Source organism: Oncorhynchus mykiss, chromosome 5 (genome assembly GCF_057628025.1).
Source record: "Oncorhynchus mykiss isolate SJ-2025 chromosome 5, ASM5762802v1, whole genome shotgun sequence".
Lineage (NCBI taxonomy): Eukaryota > Metazoa > Chordata > Actinopteri > Salmoniformes > Salmonidae > Oncorhynchus > Oncorhynchus mykiss.
Window position 1 is genome coordinate 94,028,071 of NC_143026.1, and position 20,787 is coordinate 94,048,857.

At 42.2% G+C, this 20,787-nt stretch overlaps 1 protein-coding gene across 1 annotated transcript in view; it reads left to right on the forward strand.

Moving 5' to 3' along the window:
• Positions 1-20,787, forward strand: part of LOC118964702 (ras-related protein Rab-6B) — a 154,521-nt gene that overhangs the window by 103,189 nt on the left and 30,545 nt on the right. The window contains exons 6-7 of the mRNA XM_036978938.2: positions 663-756; positions 13,302-13,368. Of these exons, the coding sequence (XP_036834833.1) occupies positions 663-756; positions 13,302-13,368 (161 nt within the window). The remainder of the gene's footprint in view (positions 1-662; positions 757-13,301; positions 13,369-20,787) is intronic.

Consider the following 20,787-nt stretch of genomic DNA (forward strand, 5'->3'; position numbering starts at 1 on the left):
TGGGTATCTACTGTAGAAAACCTCCTTACCCAGTTGGGTCTCTACTGTGGAAAACCTCCTTACCCAGTGGGTCTGTACTGTAGAAAACCTCCTTACCCAGTGGGTATCTACTGTAGAAAACCTCCTTACCCAGTGGGTCTCTACTGTAGAAAACCTCCTTACCCAGTGGGTATCTACTGTAAAAAACCTCCTTACCCAGTGGGTCTCTACTGTAGAAAACCTCCTTACCCAGTGGGTCTCTACTGTAGAAAACCTCCTTACCCAGTGGGTCTCCACTGTAGAAAACCTCCTTAACCAGTGGGTCTCTACTGTAGAAAAACTCCTTACCCAGTGGGTCTCTACTGTAGAAAACCTCCTTACCCAGTGGGTATCTACTGTAAAAAACCTCCTTACCCAGTGGGTCTCTACTGTAGAAAACCTCCTTACCTAGTGGGTCTCTACTGTAGAAAACCTCCTTACCCAGTGGGTATCTACTGTAAAAAACCTCCTTACCCAGTGGGTCTCTACTGTAGAAAACCTCCTTACCCAGTGGGTCTGTACTGTAGAAAACCTCCTTACCCAGGGAGTCTCTACTGTAGAAAACGTCCTTACCCAGCTCACCTTTATGTAATTTAATGGCATAAGGATGTTTGATAACTGAACCTAATATTTCTCCCTCGCAGGCAGATCACCATAGAGGAAGGAGAACAGCGGGCCAAGGAGCTCAGCGTCATGTTTATTGAGACCAGCGCCAAGACAGGCTACAACGTCAAACAGGTTAGTGTTTATTGAGACCAGCGCCAAGACAGGCTACAACGTCAAACAGGTTAGTGTTTATTGAGACGAGCGTCAAGACAGATAACAACGTCAAACAGGTTAGTGTTTATTGAGACCAGCGCCAAGACAGGCTACAACGTCAAACAGGTTAGTGTTTATTGAGACCAGCGCCAAGACAGATTACAACGTCAAACAGGTTAGTGTTTATTGAGACCAGCGTCAAGACAGATAACAACGTCAAACAGGTTAGTGTTTATTGAGACCAGCGCCAAGACAGGCTACAACGTCAAACAGGTTAGTGTTTATTGAGACCAGCGCCAAGACAGGCTACAACGTCAAACAGGTTAGTGTTTATTGAGACCAGCGTCAAGACAGATAACAACGTCAAACAAGTTAGTGTTTATTGAGACCAGCGCCAAGACAGGCTACAACGTCAAACAGGTTAGTGTTTATTGAGACGAGCGTCAAGACAGATTACAACGTCAAACAGGTTAGTGTTTATTGAGACCAGCGCCAAGACAGATTACAACGTCAAACAGGGTAGTGTTTATTGAGACCAGCGCCAAGACAGATTACAACGTCAAACAGGTTAGTGTTTATTGAGACCAGCGTCAAGACAGATTACAACGTCAAACAGGTTAGTGTTTATTGAGACCAGCGCCAAGTAGTATCTCCTATAGGACTGGCCATCTCTCCTTGTTATAGTGAAGTAGTATCTCCTATAGGACTGGCCATCTCTCCTTGTTATAGTGTAGTACCTCCTATAGGACTGGCCATCTCTCCTTGTTATAGTGTAGTATCTCCTATAGGACTGGCCATATCTCCTTGTTATAGTGTAGTATCTCATATAGGACTGGCCATCTCTCCTTGTTATAGTGTAGTAGTATCTCATATAGGACTGGCCATCTCTCCTTGTTATAGTGTAGTATCTCATATAGGACTGGCCATCTCTCCTTGTTATACTGTAGTATCTCCTATAGGACTGGCCATCTCTCCTTGTTATAGTGTAGTAGTATCCCATATAGGACTGGCCATCTCTCATTGTTATAGTGTAGTGTCCCATATAGGACTGGCCATCTCTCCTTGTTATAGTGTAGTAGTATCCCATATAGGACTGGCCATCTCTCATTGTTATAGTGTAGTATCCCATATAGGACTGGCCATCTCTCCTTGTTATAGTGTAGTAGTATCCCATATAGGACTGGCCATCTCTCCTTGTTGTAGTGTAGTATCTCATATAGGACTGGCCATCTCTCCTTGTTATAGTGTAGTATATCCTATAGGACTGGTCATCTCTCCTTGTTATAGTGTAGTATCTCCTATAGGACTGGTCATCTCTCCTTGTTATAGTGTAGTATCTCCTATAGGACTGGTCATCTCTCCTTGTTATAGTGTAGTATCTCCTATAGGACTGGCCATCTCTCCTTGTTATAGTGTAGTAGTATCCCATATAGGACTGGCCATCTCTCCTTGTTATATCCCATATAGGACTGGCCATCTCTCCTTGTTATAGTGTAGTATCCCATATAGGACTGGCCATCTCTCCTTGTTATATCCCATATAGGACTGGCCATCTCTCCTTGTTATATCCCATATAGGACTGGCCATCTCTCCTTGTTATATCCCATATAGGACTGGCCATCTCTCCTTGTTATAGTGTATATCCTTGTTATATATCCTTGTTATATTGTAGTATTGTTACGCTCCTCGTTAGTGGTAGAATGACCGGACAAAGCTGTTACGTCTGTTGTTAGTGGTAGAATGACCGGACCAAGGTGTTACGTCTGTTGTTAGTGGTAGAATGACCGGACCAAGGTGCAGCGTCTGTTGTTAGTGGTAGAATGACCGGACCAAGGTGCTACGTCTGTTGTTAGTGGTAGAATGACCGGACCAAGGTGCTACGTCTGTCGTTAGTGGTAGAATGGCCGGACCAAGGTGTTACGTCTGTTGTTAATGGTAGAATGACCGGACCAAGCTGTTACGTCTGTTGTTAGTGGTAGAATGACCGGACCAAGGTGTTACGTCTGTTGTTAGTGGTAGAATGACCGGACCAAGCTGTTACGTCTGTTGTTAGTGGTAGAATGACCGGACCAAGCTGTTACGTCTGTTGTTAATGGTAGAATGACCGGACCAAGCTGTTACGTCTGTTGTTAGTGGTAGAATGACCGGACCAAGCTGTTATGTCTGTCGTTAGTGGTAGAATGACCGGACCAAGGTGTTACGTCTGTTGTTAATGGTAGAATGACCGGACCAAGCTGTTACGTCTGTTGTTAGTGGTAGAATGACCGGACCAAGCTGTTACGTCTGTTGTTAATGGTAGAATGACCGGACTAAGCTGTTACGTCTGTTGTTAGTGGTAGAATGACCGGACCAAGGTGTTACGTCTGTTGTTAGTGGTAGAATGACCGGACCAAGGTGTTACGTCTGTTGTTAGTGGTAGAATGACCGGACCAATAGAATGACCGGACCAAGGTGCAGCGTCTGTCGTTAGTGGTAGAATGACCGGACCAAGCTGTTACGTCTGTTGTTAGTGGTAGAATGACCGGACCAAGGTGTTACGTCTGTTGTTAGTGGTAGAATGACCGGACCAAGGTGTTACGTCTGTTGTTAGTGGTAGAATGACCGGACCAAGGTGTTACGTCTGTTGTTAGTGGTAGAATGACCGGACCAAGGTGCAGCGTCTGTCGTTAGTGGTAGAATGACCGGACCAAGGTGTTACGTCTGTTGTTAGTGGTAGAATGACCGGACCAAGGTGCAGCGTCTGTTGTTAGTGGTAGAATGACCGGACCAAGGTGTTACGTCTGTTGTTAGTGGTAGAATGACCGGACCAAGGTGTTACGTCTGTTGTTAGTGGTAGAATGACCGGACCAAGGTGTTACGTCTGTTGTTAGTGGTAGAATGACCCGACCAAGGTGTTATGTCTGTTGTTAGTGGTAGAATGACCGGACCAAGGTGTTACGTCTGTTGTTAGTGGTAGAATGACCCGACCAAGGTGTTATGTCTGTTGTTAGTGGTAGAATGACCGGACCAAGGTGTTACGTCTGTTGTTAGTGGTAGAATGACCGGACCAAGGTGTTACGTCTGTTGTTAGTGGTAGAATGACCGGACCAAGGTGTTACGTCTGTTGTTAGTGGTAGAATGACCGGACCAAGGTGTTACGTCTGTTGTTAGTGGTAGAATGACCGGACCAAGGTGTTACGTCTGTTGTTAGTGGTAGAATGACCGGACCAAGGTGTTACGTCTGTTGTTAGTGGTAGAATGACCCGACCAAGGTGTTATGTCTGTTGTTAGTGGTAGAATGACCGGACCAAGGTGTTACGTCTGTTGTTAGTGGTAGAATGACCCGACCAAGGTGTTATGTCTGTTGTTAGTGGTAGAATGACCGGACCAAGGTGTTACGTCTGTTGTTAGTGGTAGAATGACCCGACCAAGGTGCAGTACATTTTCTTTATCAAATGTTCCACAAAAAAACCCAATAAACAACACAAAGAACGTAAAGCTTCGGAGTGCAACACATGCAACAAACAAAGACAAGATCCCACAACCTAAATGTGGGAAAAATGGCTGGTTAAATATGATTCCCAATCAGAGACAACGATAGAAAGCTGCCTCTGATTGGGAACCATACCTGGCCAAAAACAAAGAAACAGAAAACATAGAATGCCCACCCTAATCACACCCTGACCTAACCAAATAGAGAAATAAACAGGCTCTCTATGGTCGGGGCGTGACAAGTATTATCCTAAAAAGAAAGCTGAAATAAGTTCAGGAGTAGAAATGGTTAACAAGTCACATAATAAGTTGCAGGGACTCTGTCTGCAATAATAGTGTTTAACATGAGTTTTGAATGACTACCTCATCTCTGTACCCCACACATACAATTATCTGTAAGGTCCCTCAGTCGTGTAGTGGATTTCAACCACAAAGACCAGGGAGATTTTCCAATGTCTCGCAAAGAAGGGCACCGATTGGTAAAGAAGAAAGAAAAGCAGACACTGAGTATCCCTTTGAGCAAGGTGAAGTTATTAATTACATTCTGGATGGTGTATTAATACACCCAGTCACTACAAAGATACAGGCGTCCTTCCTAACTCAGTTGCCGGAGAGGAAAGAAACCGCTCAGGGATTTCACCATGAGGCCAATGGTGACTTTAAAACAGTTACAGAGTTTAATGGCTGTGAAAGGAGAGAACTGAGGATGGATCAACAACATTGTAGTTACTCCACAATACTAACCTAAATGACAGAGTGAAAAGAAGGAAGCCTGTACAGAATATAAATATTCCAGATATTTCATCCTGTTTGCAACTGTCACGCCTTGACCATAGAGAGCCCTCGGTGTTCGTGACTAGGGGGTTTTCTAGTTTTTATTTTCTATGTTGGTGTAAGTATGGTTCCCAATTGGAGGCAGCTAATGGTCGTTGCCTCTAATTGGGGATCATACTTAGAGTGGTCCTTTTCCCACCTGCGTTGTGCGATATTGTTTGTGTTTAGTGCTATGTGCACTACGAACTGCACGTTGGTTTATTTATTTGTTGTTTGAAGTTTCACCTCAATAAATATGTGGAACTCTACTCACGCTGCGCTTTGGTCATTTCAACGACGGACGTGACAAGACAATAAAGAAACACTGCAAAAAATGTGTCAAAGAAATTCACTTTATGTCCTGAATACAAAGCGTTATGTTTGGAGCAAATCTACCACAACACATCACTGAGTACCACTCTTCGTATGTTCAAACATGGTGGTGGCTGCATCATGTGATGGGTATGCTTGTCATCGACAAGGTCCTAGGCAGTTTTTTTAGGATAAAAATAAACAGAATAGAGCTCAGCACAGACAAAATCCTAGAGGAAAACCTGGTTCAGTCTGCTTTCCAACAGAAAAAAATCACCTTTCAGCAGGACAAGAACTTAAAACAGAAGGGAAAATATACACTGGAGTTGCTTACCAAGATGACATTGAATGTTCCTGAGTGGCCTAGTTACAGTTTTGACTAACACTGAACAAAAATATAATCGCTACATGTAAAGTGTTGGTCCCATGTTTCATGAGCTGAAATAAAAGCTGTCAGAGGTGTTCCATACACACAAAACAAGCGTATTCCTCTCAAATGTTGGGCACAAATTTGTTTGCATCCCTGTTAGTGAGCATTTCTCCTTTGCCAAGATAATCCATCCACCTGACAGGTGTGGCAGATCAATAAGATGATTAATCAGCATGATCATTACACAGGTGCATCTTGTGCTGGGGACAATAAAAGGCCACTCTAAAATGTTCAGTTTTGTCACACAATACAATGCCACAGATGTCTCAAGTTTTGAGGGAGCGTGGCATTCTGACTGCAGGAATGTCCACCAGAACTATTGCCGGATAATTTAATGTTCAATTCTCTACCATAAGCCGCCTACAGTGTCATTTTAGAGAATTTAACAGTACTGGCCTCACAACCGCAGACCATGTTTATGGCGTTGTGTGGGTGAGTGGTTTGCTAACGTCAGTGTTGTGAACAGGGTACTCTGTTCACAACGCTGACGTTAGAAAACCCCTCATTGTGGCGGTGGGGTTATGGTATGGGCTACGGACAACGAACACAATTGCATTTTATCGATGGCAATTTGAATGCACAGAGATACCATGACGAGATCCTGAGGCTCATTGTCGTGCCATTCATCCGCTGCCATCACTTCATGTTTCAGCATGATAATGCAGATCCATGTCGCAAGGATCTGTACACAATTCCTGGAAGCTGAAAATGTCCCAGTTCTTCCATGGCCTGAATACTCAACAGACATGTCATCCATTGAGCATGTTTGGGATGCTCTGGATCAACGTGTACAACAGCGTGTTCCAGTTCCCACCAATATCCAGCAACTTCACACAGCCATTGAAGTGGAGTGGGACAACATTCCACAGGCCACAAACAACAGCGTGAGGCAAATGGTGGTCACACCAGATACTGACTGGTTTTCTGATCCACGCCCCTACCTTTTTTTTAAGGTACCTGTGACCAACAGATGCATATCTGTATTCCCAGTCATGTGAAACCCATAGATTAGGGCCTAATGAATGTATTTACATTGACTGATTTTCTTCATATGAACTGTAACTCAGTAAAATATTTGATGATGTGTTTATATTTTTGTTCAGTGTAAATCACCTTGAAAATATATGGCAAGACTTGTAAATGTCTGTCTAGCAATGATAAACAATAAACTTGACAGCTCTTAGAGACTTACCCAGAAAGACTCACAGCTCTTAGAGATTTACCCAGAAAGACTCACAGCTCTTAGAGGCTTACCCAGAAAGACTCACAGCTTTTAGAGGCTTACCCAGAAAGACTCACAGATTTTAGAGGCTTACCCAGAAAGACTCACAGCTCTTAGAGACTTACCCAGAAAGACTCACAGCTTTTAGAGGCTTACCCAGAAAGACTCACAGCTCTTAGAGGCTTACCCAGAAAGACTCACAGCTTTTAGAGGCTTACCCAGAAAGACTCACAGCTCTTAGAGGCTTACCCAGAAAGACTCACAGCTCTTAGAGGCTTACCCAGAAAGACTCACAGCTCTTAGAGACCTACCCAGAAAGACTCACAGCTCTTAGAGGCTTACCCAGAAAGACTCACAGCTCTTAGAGACCTAACCAGAAAGACTCACAGCTCTTAGAGGCTTACCCAGAAAGACTCACAGCTTTTAGAGGCTTACCCAGAAAGACTCACAGCTCTTAGAGGCTTACCCAGAAAGACTCACAGCTCTTAGAGACTTAACCAGAAAGACTCACAGCTCTTAGAGACCTACCCAGAAAGACTCACAGCTCTTAGAGGCTTACCTAGAAAGACTCACAGCTCTTAGAGACTTACCTATAAAGACTCACAGCTCTTAGAGACCTAACCAGAAAGACTCACAGCTCTTAGAGGCTTACCTAGAAAGACTCACTGCTCTTAGAGACTTACCCAGAAAGACTCACAGCTCTTAGAGACTTAACCAGAAAGACTCACAGCTCTTAGAGACCTACCCATAAAGACTCACAGCTCTTAGAGACTTACCCAGAAAGACTCACAGCTCTTAGAGGCTTACCCAGAAAGACTCACAGCTTTTAGAGGCTTACCCAGAAAGACTCACAGCTTTTAGAGGCTTACCCAGAAAGACTCACAGCTCTTAGAGACTTACCCAGAAAGACTCACAGCTTTTAGAGGCTTACCCAGAAAGACTCACAGCTCTTAGAGGCTTACCCAGAAAGACTCACAGCTTTTAGAGGCTTACCCAGAAAGACTCACAGCTCTTAGAGGCTTACCCAGAAAGACTCACAGCTCTTAGAGGCTTACCCAGAAAGACTCACAGCTCTTAGAGACCTACCCAGAAAGACTCACAGCTCTTAGAGGCTTACCCAGAAAGACTCACAGCTCTTAGAGACCTAACCAGAAAGACTCACAGCTCTTAGAGGCTTACCTAGAAAGACTCACTGCTCTTAGAGACTTACCCAGAAAGACTCACAGCTCTTAGAGACTTAACCAGAAAGACTCACAGCTCTTAGAGACCTACCCATAAAGACTCACAGCTCTTAGAGACTTACCCAGAAAGACTCACAGCTCTTAGAGACTTAACCAGAAAGACTCACAGCTCCTAGAGACCTACCCAGAAAGACTCACAGCTCTTAGAGGTTTACCTAGAAAGACTCACAGCTCTTAGAGACTTACCTAGAAAGACTCACAGCTCTTAGAGACCTAACCAGAAAGACTCACAGCTCTTAGAGGCTTACCTAGAAAGACTCACAGCTCTTAGAGACTTACCCAGAAAGACTCACAGCTCTTAGAGACTTAACCAGAAAGACTCACAGCTCTTAGAGGCGTACCCAGAAAGACTCACACCTGTAATCACTGCCAAATGTGATTATAACATGTATTGAATGTTGTGAATACTTTTGTAAATAACATATTTCTGTATTTCATTTTCAAAAAATGTGCAAACATTTCTAAAAACATATTTTCACTTTGTCATTATTATTGTGTGTGAGAATATAATTCAGGTTGTAACACAACAAAATGTTGAATAAGTCAAAGGGTATGAATACTTTCTGAAGGCACAATATTTCTTATCAATGAATGTCCCTTAATATAACGTTTAGTATTGACAAGTTTTAGGATATAAATCTGTTAATTCATAGTAACTTGCCAAAGAAAGCCACCAAAAAGGCCACGCCTTTCAATGCACGTCACCAGGCCCATTCTTCTGCTTTACTTCAGGACCACTGTACAGAACAGATGACCAGAGCACAACTGATAAAACACAAAGACACATAATCCTGTTTCTAGACACTGTTGTGTTAACACTGCCTGCTTGGCCATGGCATAGCAGCCCAGACCAATGTAAACACATACTCTGTCTGTCTGTCTGTCTGTCTGTCTGTCTGTCTGTCTGTCTGTCTGTCTGTCTGTCTGTCTGTCTGTCTGTCTGTCTGTCTCTCTCTCTCTCTCTGTCTCTCTGTCTCTCTGTCTCTCTGTCTCTCTGTGTCTGTGTCTCTGTGTCTCTGTCTCTCTGTGTCTCTGTGTCTCTGTCTCTCTGTGTCTGTGTCTGTGTGTGTCGGGCGAGAGATTTTTACAACACTGTATATATACACATAATATGACATTTGTAGTGTCTTTATTCTTTTGGAACTACTGTGAGTGTAAGTAATGTTTACTGTTCATTTTTATGGTTAATTTCACTTTTGTATATTATCTACTTCACTTGCTTTGGCAATGTTAACACATGTTTCCCATGCCAATAAAGCCCCTTGAATTGAATTGAGAGAGAGAGAGAGAGAGAGAGAGAGAGAGAGAGAGAGAGAGAGAGAGAGACATAGAGAGGTAGAGAGAACCATTGAGAGAAACATCGAGAGAGCGAGAAATATTGAGAGAGAGACAGAGAAACATTGAGAGAGACAGAGACAGAGAGAGAGAGACAGAGAAACATTGAGAGAGAGAGAGAGAGAGAGAGAGAGAGAGAGAGAGAGAGAGAGAGAGACATAGAGAGGTAGAGAGAACCATTGAGAGAAACATCGAGAGAGCGAGAAATATTGAGAGAGAGACAGAGAAACATTGAGAGAGACAGAGACAGAGAGAGAGAGACAGAGAAACATTGAGAGAGACAGAGACACAGAGAGAGAAACATAAAAAGAGTAAAAGGTTGAGAGAGAGAGGGAAGCGAGAGATTCAACATTTGAGAAGTACCAACATTGAATGAACCATTTATCATTTGAGAGGTATTACATGTTGTGTCTGCTCTCCTACCCACATTAGATGATAGTTTACGGACCTGTTTGTCTTAGGGCTCCTAGTCTAATGGTTGTCTCTCCCTGGTCTAATGGCTGCCGCTCCCTGGCTGTCTGTCTCTCGCTGGCTGTCTCTCCCTGGTCTAATGGCTGTCTCTCCCTGGTCTAATGGCTGTCTCTCCCTGGTTGTCTTTCCCTGGTCTAATGGCTGTCTCTCCCTGGTCTAATGGTTGTATCTCCCTGGTCTAATGGTTGTATCTCCCTGGTCTAATGGTTGTCTCTCCCTGGTTGTCTTTCCCTGGTCTAATGGCTGCCTCTCCCTGGCTGCCTCTCCCTGGCTGTCTCTCCCTGGTCTAATGGCTGCCTCTCCCTGGCTGCCTCTCCCTGCTCTAATGGCTGTCTCTCCCTGGTCTTAATGGCTGCCTCTCCCTGGTCCATATACAAATACTCTCCCTGGTCATTAAACAAATGCAACGTTGGACAGGAAATAGCACAAGTTTAAAAGATTAAAAGAAAAAAATTACAATAATACAGATTACATTTTTTTTTAAACGACCATTTCAACACTACAATACATGTTTATGTTTAATAAAAACAGATGCGAATCTCATTTAACAAATTCAACATTAGACTCCTGAACTGCCTTATCGGCACCAGGGAATGAAGATGCAGCGAGTTCTGCAAGTTGTTCAAAAAAAGGGGGGGGGGGGGGGTGTTAAACCTAATTTGGTGGAGACCCGAGGAGTGAACGGGTTTCGGAAACTCATGTTTTTATGATTTAACACTGAAGTTAGGTAAGTCGGGAAGTCGGGAAGTCGGGAAGCAGGGAAGTCGGGAAGCAGGGAAGTCGGGAAGTAAGGAAGCAGGGAAGTCGGGAAGTAAGGAAGTCAGGAAGTCGGGAAGTAAGGAAGCTTGTGTAGTATGGCTTTGGAAACAAAAAGGGAATAGTGAAGTGATCTACAGGACTTTAATGAGGAAAAACCAAACCAAACTGCCAAACTGTTGAAACAGGAAGCAGTGATGAGTATTAAAACGGTCACCTGTGATAAAGCGAAGGGCGCGATGGTAGACGGCGTTAAAACGTTTAAGAGTAGTGGCTGCTGCATTCTGGGAAATAGTGTCACCATTGTCAAGAACTGTCAGGAAAGGTTGACTGTACAATCGGCTTCTTGCTTTTTAGGGAGAGCCTAGATTTTATTTTTTTTTAAAAAGGAACCCACTTTAAATCTGAGCATCAGTATATTTTTATAATCTTGTCAATCCAAATGCCCAGATATTTATAGGCGGAAACCCAATCGATGGGAGAACCATTCACTGAATAAATATGTAGTCCATCTGAAAATGTGTTTTTTTTGTTGCGAGAATTAGAGAACAACATACCTTTAATTAAGTTTCAGAAGCCTTATGCTTTAAAAATGGCCAACAAAGAAACAAGAGGCGAAATAAATAATATCTTCATCCAGACTAAGTGGATCTGCTTTTATGCTTTTTAGATGACAGACCAAACAAATTATGATGAATAGAGATGTATGCTTTCTTGTGTCATGCTTTTATCTAATATTTCATGTCCAGGTCCATGAAGGTCAAATGAGGATATGTTTTGATAGATTGCTTATAGGAACAATAGCTAAAATCCTTTCAAACCAAAAAACACATTAAATGACCACCCTGACATTTGTTTCGGTGACACTCCTTCAGATGCGTCCTAAATGGCTTTTGTGGACCCTGGTCAAAAGTAGTGCACTACTACCCTATAGGGCCTGGTCTAAAGTAGTGCACTATTACCCTATAGGGCCTGGTCTAAAGTAGTGCACTACTACCCTATAGGGCCTGGTCTAAAGTAGTGCACTACTACCCTATAGGGCCTGATCTAAAGTAGTGCACTACTACCCTATAGGCCCTGGTCTAAAGTAGTGCACTATTCCCCTATAGGGCCTGGTCTAAAGTAGTGCACTATTCCCCTATAGGGCCTGGTCTAAAGTAGAGCACTATTCCCCTATAGGGTCTAAAGTAGTGCACCATTCCCCTATATGGCCTGGTCTAAAGTAGTGCACTACTACCCTATAGGGGCTGGTCTAAAGTAGTGCACTATTCCCCTATAGGGCCCCAGGGCCAGCCTCTGGGAAGTCATTGAGCATGATGATCCTGTCTGGTGGTCTTCCCTAGTGGGGGACACTATAGTAACACGCTGATAGACCAGCCTCTGGGAAGTCATTGAGTATGATGATCCTGTCTGGTGGTCTTCCCTAGTGGGGGACACTATAGTTACAGATGTATTATAATTGACTTGGAATGTAATGAGAGGGCAGTAGTCCCTAGAATGGCACCACAGATTAAGTAGTGTGACCGAGAGGGTATGTCAAGCTGGCTATCACCCAACTCATCCAGACCGAGAGGGTATGTCAAGCTGACTATCACCAGTGTGACTGACTGACTGTGTGACTGTGTTACTGACTGACTGTGTGAATGACTGACTGACTGTGTGAGTGCTTTATAATGTGTGAGCTATATCCCTGGCTCAGTGCATGATGGAGCTTCCTTTCTCAGCGAGGTGATTGGGTCGTCCACAGGTGACGGAGATGAATGGATGAGACATTCTCTCTGTCTGGTAGCAGACAGACTCTCCCCGGTTATGGACATAGCATGAGTCACAGTGTACTAACTCTCTCTCTCCCCCCCCCCTCTCTCTCTCTCTCTCTCTCCCCTTCTGTCTGTCTCGGACTCTCTTTCTCTCTTCCTCTATCCCTCCCCCTCTCTCTGTTTATTTTCTCTCTCTCTCCTCTCTCTCTCTCCCCTTCTGTCTGTCTCTCTCTCTTCTTCTTTGTATCTATCTCCCTCCTCCTCTCTCTGTTTATTTTCTCTCTCTCTCTCTCCCCTCTCTTTCTCTCTCTCTCTCTCTCTCTCTCTCTCTCTCTCTCTCTCTCTCTCCCCTTCTGTCTCTCTCTCTCTTCTTCTTTGTATCTATCTCCCTCCTCCTCTCTCTGTTTATTTTCTCTCTCTCTGTCTCTCTCCCCTCTCTCTCTCTCTCTCTCTCTCTCCCCTTCTGTCTGTCTGTCTGTCTCTCTCTCTTCTTTGTATCTATCTCCCTCCTCCTCTCTCTGTTTATTTTCTCTCTCTCTGTCTCTCTCCCCTCTCTCTCTCTCCTCTCTCTCTCTCTCTCTCTCTCTCTCCTCTCTCTCACCCCTCTCTCTCTCTCTCTATCTCTCTCCCCTTCTGTCTGTCTCTCTCTCTTCTTCTTTGTATCTATCTCCCTCCTCCTCTCTCTGTTTATTTTCTCTCTCTCTGTCTCTCTCTAGCTGTTTCGGCGTGTGGCAGCTGCCCTTCCTGGGATGGAGAGCATGCAGGAGACAAGCAAGGAGGGAAGTATCCTTTCACTGCACAGGCACTTAGCCTCAACTCAACTACAGGTAACATACATGTAATGGTTGGTGGTTGTGAAAAGGACTCAACTCAAGTTACAGATACAGATACAGGTACAGGTATAGATACAGGTATAGATACAGGTACAGGTACAGGTACAGGTACAGGTACAGATACAGGTACAGGTACAGATACAGATACAGGTACAAGTACAGATACAGATACAGATATAGATATAGATACAGGTATAGATACAGGTACAGATATAGATACAGGTATAGATACAGATACAGGTATAGATATAGATATAGATACAGGTATAGATACAGATATAGATACAGGTATAGATATAGATATAGATATAGATACAGGTATAGATACAGATACAGGTATAGATACAGATACAGGTATAGATACAGATACAGATATAGATACAGGTATAGATACAGATACAGGTATAGATACAGGTATAGATATAGATACAGGTATAGATACAGGTATAGATACAGATACAGATATAGATACAGGTATAGATACAGATACAGGTATAGATACAGGTATAGATATAGATACAGGTATAGATACAGATACAGATATAGATACAGGTATAGATACAGATACAGGTATAGATATAGATATAGATACAGGTATAGATATAGATATAGATACAGATATAGATACAGATACAAGTACAGGTACAGATATAGATACAGGTATAGATATAGGTACAGGTACAGATACAGATACAGATATAGATATAGATACAGGTATAGATACAGGTACAGATATAGATACAGGTATAGATACAGATACAGGTATAGATATAGATATAGATACAGGTATAGATACAGATACAGATATAGATATAGATATAGATACAGGTATAGATATAGATACAGATACAGATATAGATACAGGTATAGATATAGATACAGGTACAGATACAGATACAGGTATAGATACAGATACAGGTATAGATACAGATATAGATACAGGTATAGATATAGATACAGGTACAGATACAGATACAGGTACAGATATAGATACAGGTATAGATATAGATACAGGTATAGATATAGATACAGGTACAGATATAGATACAGGTATAGATATAGATACAGGTACAGATATAGATACAGGTATAGATACAGATACAGGTATAGATATAGATATAGATACAGGTATAGATATAGATATAGATATAGATACAGATACAGATACAGATACAGGTATAGATACAGATACAGGTATAGATATAGATATAGATACAGGTATAGATACAGATACAAGTACAGATACAGGTACAAGTACATATACAGGTACAGATACAGATACAAGTACATATACAGATACAAATACATATACAGGTACAGATACAGATACAGGTACAGGTACAGGTACAAGTACAGATACAGATATAGATATAGATACGGGTATAGATACAGGTATAGATACAGATATAGATACAGATATAGATACAGATATAGATACAGGTATAGATACAGATATAGGTACAGGTATAGATATAGATATAGATATAGATACAGGTACAGGTATAGATACAGGTATAGATATAGATACAGGTATAGATACAGGTACAGATATAGATACAGGTATAGATATAGATACAGGTATAGATACAGATACAAGTACAGATACAGATATAGATACAGGTATAGATACAGGTACAGGTATAGATATAGATATAGATACAGGTATAGATACAGATACAAGTACAGATACAGATATAGATACAGGTATAGATACAGATACAGGTATAGATACAGGTACAGATATAGATACAGGTATAGATATAGATACGGGTATAGATACAGATATAGATATAGATATAGATACAGGTATAGATACAGGTACAGATATAGATACAGGTATAGATATAGATACAGGTATAGATACAGATACAGATATAGATATAGATACAGGTACAGATATAGATACAGGTACAGATACAGGTACATATACAGATACAGGTACAGGTACAGATACAGATACAGGTACAAGTACAGATACAGATATAGATACAGGTATAGATACAGGTACAGGTATAGATATAGATATAGATACAGGTATAGATACAGATACAAGTACAGATACAGGTACAAGTACATATACAGGTACAGATACAGATACAATTACATATACAGATACAAGTACATATACAGGTACAGATACAGATACAAGTACAGATACAGATATAGATATAGATACGGGTATAGATACAGATATAGATACAGATATAGATACAGGTATAGATATAGATATAGATACAGGTATAGATACAGATATAGGTACAGATACAGATATAGATACAGGTATAGATACAGATACAAGTACAGGTACAGATATAGATACAGGTATAGATATAGGTACAGGTACAGATACATGTATAGATACAGGTACAGATATAGGTACAGGTACAGATATAGATATAGATATAGATACAGGTATAGATACAGGTACAGATACAGATATAGATATAGATACAGATACACTTACATATATAGATTCAGGTACAGATACAGATATAGATATAGATATAGATACAGGTACAGATATAGATACAAGTACAGATATAGATATAGATACAGGTACAGATATAGATACAGGTACAGCTACAGATATAGATATAGATATAGATACAGGTATAGATACAGATATAGATATAGATACAGGTACTCTAATATAGATATAGATGCAGGTCCACCTTTAGCTGTAATGACTCCAACCAAACACTTCCTGTAGTTGTTGATCAGACTCTCACATCGCTGTGGAGGAATTGTGGCCCACTCTTGCATGCTGAACTACTTTAACTCAGAGATATTTGTGGGTTTTCAAGCATTAACTTCTCTTTTCAAGTCCTGCCACAACATCTCAATTGGGATTAGATCTGGACTTTACGAAACTTCAAATTTGTTGCTTTTTAACCGTTTTCATGTAGACTTGATTGTGTGTTTTGGATCGTTGTCTTCCTGCATGACCCAACTGAGCTTCAGCTCACAGACGGATGGGCCTGACATTCTCCTGTAGAATTGTCTGATACAGAGCAGAATTCATGGTTCCTTCTATTAAGGCAAGTCGTCCAGGTCCTGCGGCAGCAAAGCATCTCCAAACCATCACACTACCACCACCACCACGCTTGACCGTTGGTATGAGGTTCTTACTCTGGAACGCAGTGCTTGGCTTTCACTAGACATAATGGGGCCCATATCACACAAAAGGTTGGCTCAAGTTTGACAAAAAAGCACCTGGATGATTATCAAGACTCTTGGAAGAATGTTCTAGAATGTTCTATGGACAGATGAGTCAAAAGTAGAACTTTATGGACATTTGATTTCAGAGTCTAGCAAGACTGTTCTAGTGCTGTTTCGACAATTACATTTTACAAATGTTGAAGAGAGTGGGGCTCAAGCTGCATCCCTGTATCACCCCCCGGCCCCCAGGGAAGAAGTCTGTGACAATTTTGACCATACACTTATTGTTTGTGTACATTGATTTTAATATTAATTAATATTTACTCCCCCCCCCCCCCCCCCCCCAACACCGCTTTCCATCAGTTTATACAGCAGGCCCTCATGCCAAATTGAGTCAAAAGCTTTTTTGCAATCAACAAAGCATGAAAATACCTTGCTTTTGTTTTGATTTGTTTGTTTGTCGATTAGGGTGTGGAGGGTGAATACGTGGTGTGTCGTACAGTAATTTGGTAAGAGGCCAATTTGAAATTTGCTCACGCCATTTGTTTTCACTGAAGAAATGTTGGAGTCCGCTGTTGATGATACTGCAGAGGATTTTCCTGAGGTTACTGTTGACACAGATTCCGCTGTAATTGTTGGGGTCAAATTTGTCTCCACTTTTGTGGATTGGGGTAATTAGACCTTGGTTCCAAATATTGGGGAAGATGCCAGAGCTGAGGATAATGTTGAAGAGTTTGAGTATAGTAACTTGAATTTGTGGTCTGTATATTTTATCATTTCATTAAGGATACCATCAACCGCACAGGCCTTTTTGGGTTGGAAGGTTTGTATTTTGTCCTGAAGTTCATCCAATGTAAGTAGTCTTTATTGTAATAGGAGAACCCAGTGGGTTCTGGGTAGTCTTTATTGTAATAGGAGAACCCAGTGGGTTCTGGGTAGTCTTTAATATAATTGGAGAACCCAGTGGGTTATGGGTAGTCTTTATTGTAATAGGAGAACCCAGTGGGTTCTGGGTAGTCTTTAATATAATTGGAGAACCCAGTGGGTTCTGGGTAGTCTTTATTGTAATAGGAGAACCCAGTGGGTTCTGGGTAGTCTTTATTGTAATAGGAGAACCCAGTGGGTTCTGGGTAGTCTTTATTGTAATAGGAGAACCCAGTGGGTTCTGGGTAGTCTTTATTGTAATAGGAGAACCCAGTGGGTTCTGGGTAGTCTTTAATTTAATAGGAGAACCCAGTGGGTTCTGGGTAGTCTTTAATTTAATAGGAGAATCCAGTGGGTTCTGAGTAGTCTTTAATAGCTGGTATTTTAGTAGATGATCGTGTTTGTTTTTTCTCTTTGTTCTTGGTTAAATGGTTAGAAGGTTGGAGAAGTGGTTTATCCAGACATCTCCATTTTGGATAGATAGCTCTTTGTGTTGCTGTTTGTTCAGTGTTTTCTCATTTGCCCCTGTGTTTATGAATGGACAGGTTTCTCCATGTCTTTCTTAGGCTTTTGTACTCTTCCTCAAGCCATTTCTCATTGCTGTCAAATGTCTAAGGTTTTCAGCTTGAATTGTTTTTATTTTATATGTTAGCTGATACACTGTTCAGGCTTTCTACTGCTAAGTTTACACCTTCACTATTTCAGGGAAACATTTTGTCCAGGAAGTCGTCTAGGAGGGATTGGTTTTGTTTTTGGACAATTGTTCCTAGGTAGGTTTCTACACTATCTTCCTTCCATCTATAGCATTTCTTAATATCATGCAGTTTATTGGGCTTTGATGCCCCCTTCTCTCTCTTTCTCTCTCTCTCTCTTGCTCTCTTTCTTTCTCCCTGCCTCTCACCCACTCTCTTTCTCTCTACCTCTCTCTCTATCTCTCACCCACTCTCTGCCTCTCACCCTCTCTCTCTCTCTCTCTCTCTGCCTTTCACCCACTCTCTACCTCTCTCTCTCACCCTCTCTCTCTACCTCTCACCCACTCTCCCACTCTCTCTCTCTCTCTCTACCTCTCACCCACTCTTTCTCTCTCTCTCTTTCACCCACTCTCTTTCTCTCTCCTCATCTCATCCATTGATGCCAAGCTGCCAGTTGACCACAGAGCCGCAGGGTGTGTTTCACAGACAGGTTGGGATATTAAAGCCAGTGGTTGCAGTTTTTATACAGAAAGAAATATCCAGCCCCCCATAGACAAACAAACCTCTGACTGACATGTTGTTTCCTTTGTGCTGAAGAAAGGAATTCATATTCTTGGAGAGTTCAACAGTTTGTAGTTTCTGTCATGGTCAATATAATAGAATATACACTGACTGTACAAAACATTAAGAACACCTGCTCTTTCCATGACATAAACTGACCAGGTGAATTTAGGTGAAAGCTATGATCCCTTATTGATGTCACTTGTTCAATCCACTTCCATCAGTGTAGGTGAAGGAGAGGAGACGGTTAAAGAAGGATTTTTAATCAAAGGATCAGAGAATTGATCAAGTACTGAAAGCATAAGCTACAGCTAGCTAGCACTGCAGTGTATAAAGAGAGAGAAAGACAATTAGTTGAACAGTTTTGAACAAATTCATTCCCTAAAAAATAAATGACAAGTGAGAGAGAGAAAGAAAGAGCTTTCATCCATAGTATTTTTCCCACTTACTTAGCTTGTGAATGCAGCTAGTTAGTTTAGCCTACTCAAACACCCGGCTCAAACAGAGAGGGATGCTATGTTAGCTAGCTGGCTATGGCTATCCAACAGAGAGGGATGCTATGTTAGCTAGCTGTCTATGGCTATCCAACAGAAAGGGATGCTATGTTAGCTAGCTGTCTATGGCTATCCAACAGAGAGGGATGCTATGTTAGCTAGCTGGCTATGGCTATCCAACAGAGAGGGATGCTATGTTAGCTAGCTGTCTATGGCTATCCAACAGAGAGGGATGCTATGTTAGCTAGCTGGCTATGGCTATCCAACAGAGAGGGATGCTATGTTAGCTAGCTAGCTATGGCTATCCAACAGAGGGGGATGCTATGTTCGCTAGCTGGCTATGGCTATCCAACAGAGAGGGATGCTATGTTCGCTAGCTGGCTATGGCTATCCAACAGAGAGGGATGCTATGTTCACTAGCTGGCTATGGCTATCCAACAGAGAGGGATGCTATGTTCGCTAGCTGGCTATGGCTATCCAACAGAGGGGGATGCTATGTTCACTAGCTGGCTATGGCTATCCAACAGAGAGGGATGCTATGTTCGCTAGCTGGCTATGGCTATCCAACAGAGAGGGATGCTATGTTCGCTAGCTGGCTATGGCTATCCAACAGAGAGGGATGCCATGTGGGGTAATGTGATTGAGGTAGTGTGATGGTATGTGATGGAGGTAGTGTGATGATGGTATGTGATGGAGATAGTGTAATGGAGGTTGTGTGATGGAAGTAGTGTGATGGGGTAGTGTGATGGATGTATTGTGATGGAGGTAGTGTCATGGATGTATTGTGATGGAGGTCGTGTGATGAGGTAGTGTGATGGAGGTAGTGTGATGGTATGTGATGGGGGTAGTGTGATGGGGTCGTGTGATGGGGGTAGTGTGATGGAGGTAGTATGATGGAGGTTGTGTGATGGAGTAGTATGATGGAGGTTGTGTAATGGGGTAGTGTGGTGGAGGTTGTGTGATGGGGTAGTGTGATGGAGGTAGTGATGGGGTAGTATGCTGGTATGTGATGGAAGCAGTGTGATGGAAATATTGTGATGGAGGTAGTGTGATGGAAATATTGTGATGGAGGTGGTGTGATGGATGTAGTGTGATGGATGTAGTGTGATGGAGGTTGTGTAATGGGGTAGTGTGGTGGAGGTTGTGTGATGGGGTAGTGTGATGGAGGTAGTGATGGGGTAGTATGCTGGTATGTGATGGAAGCAGTGTGATGGAAATATTGTGATGGAGGTAGTGTGATGGAAATATTGTGATGGAGGTGGTGTGATGGATGTAGTGTGATGGATGTAGTGTGATGGAGGTAGTATGATGAAGGTAGTGTGATGGAAATAGTGTGATGAGGTAGTGTGATGAGGTAGTGTGATGGAAATTGTGTGATGGAGTAGTGTGATGGAGGTAGTATGATGAGGTAGTGTGATGGAGGTAATGTGATGGAGGCAGTGTGATGAGGCAGTGTGATGGAAATAGTGTAATGGAGGTAGTGTGATGGAGGTAGTGTGATGGAGGCAGTGTGATGGAGGCAGTGTGATGGAGGTAGTG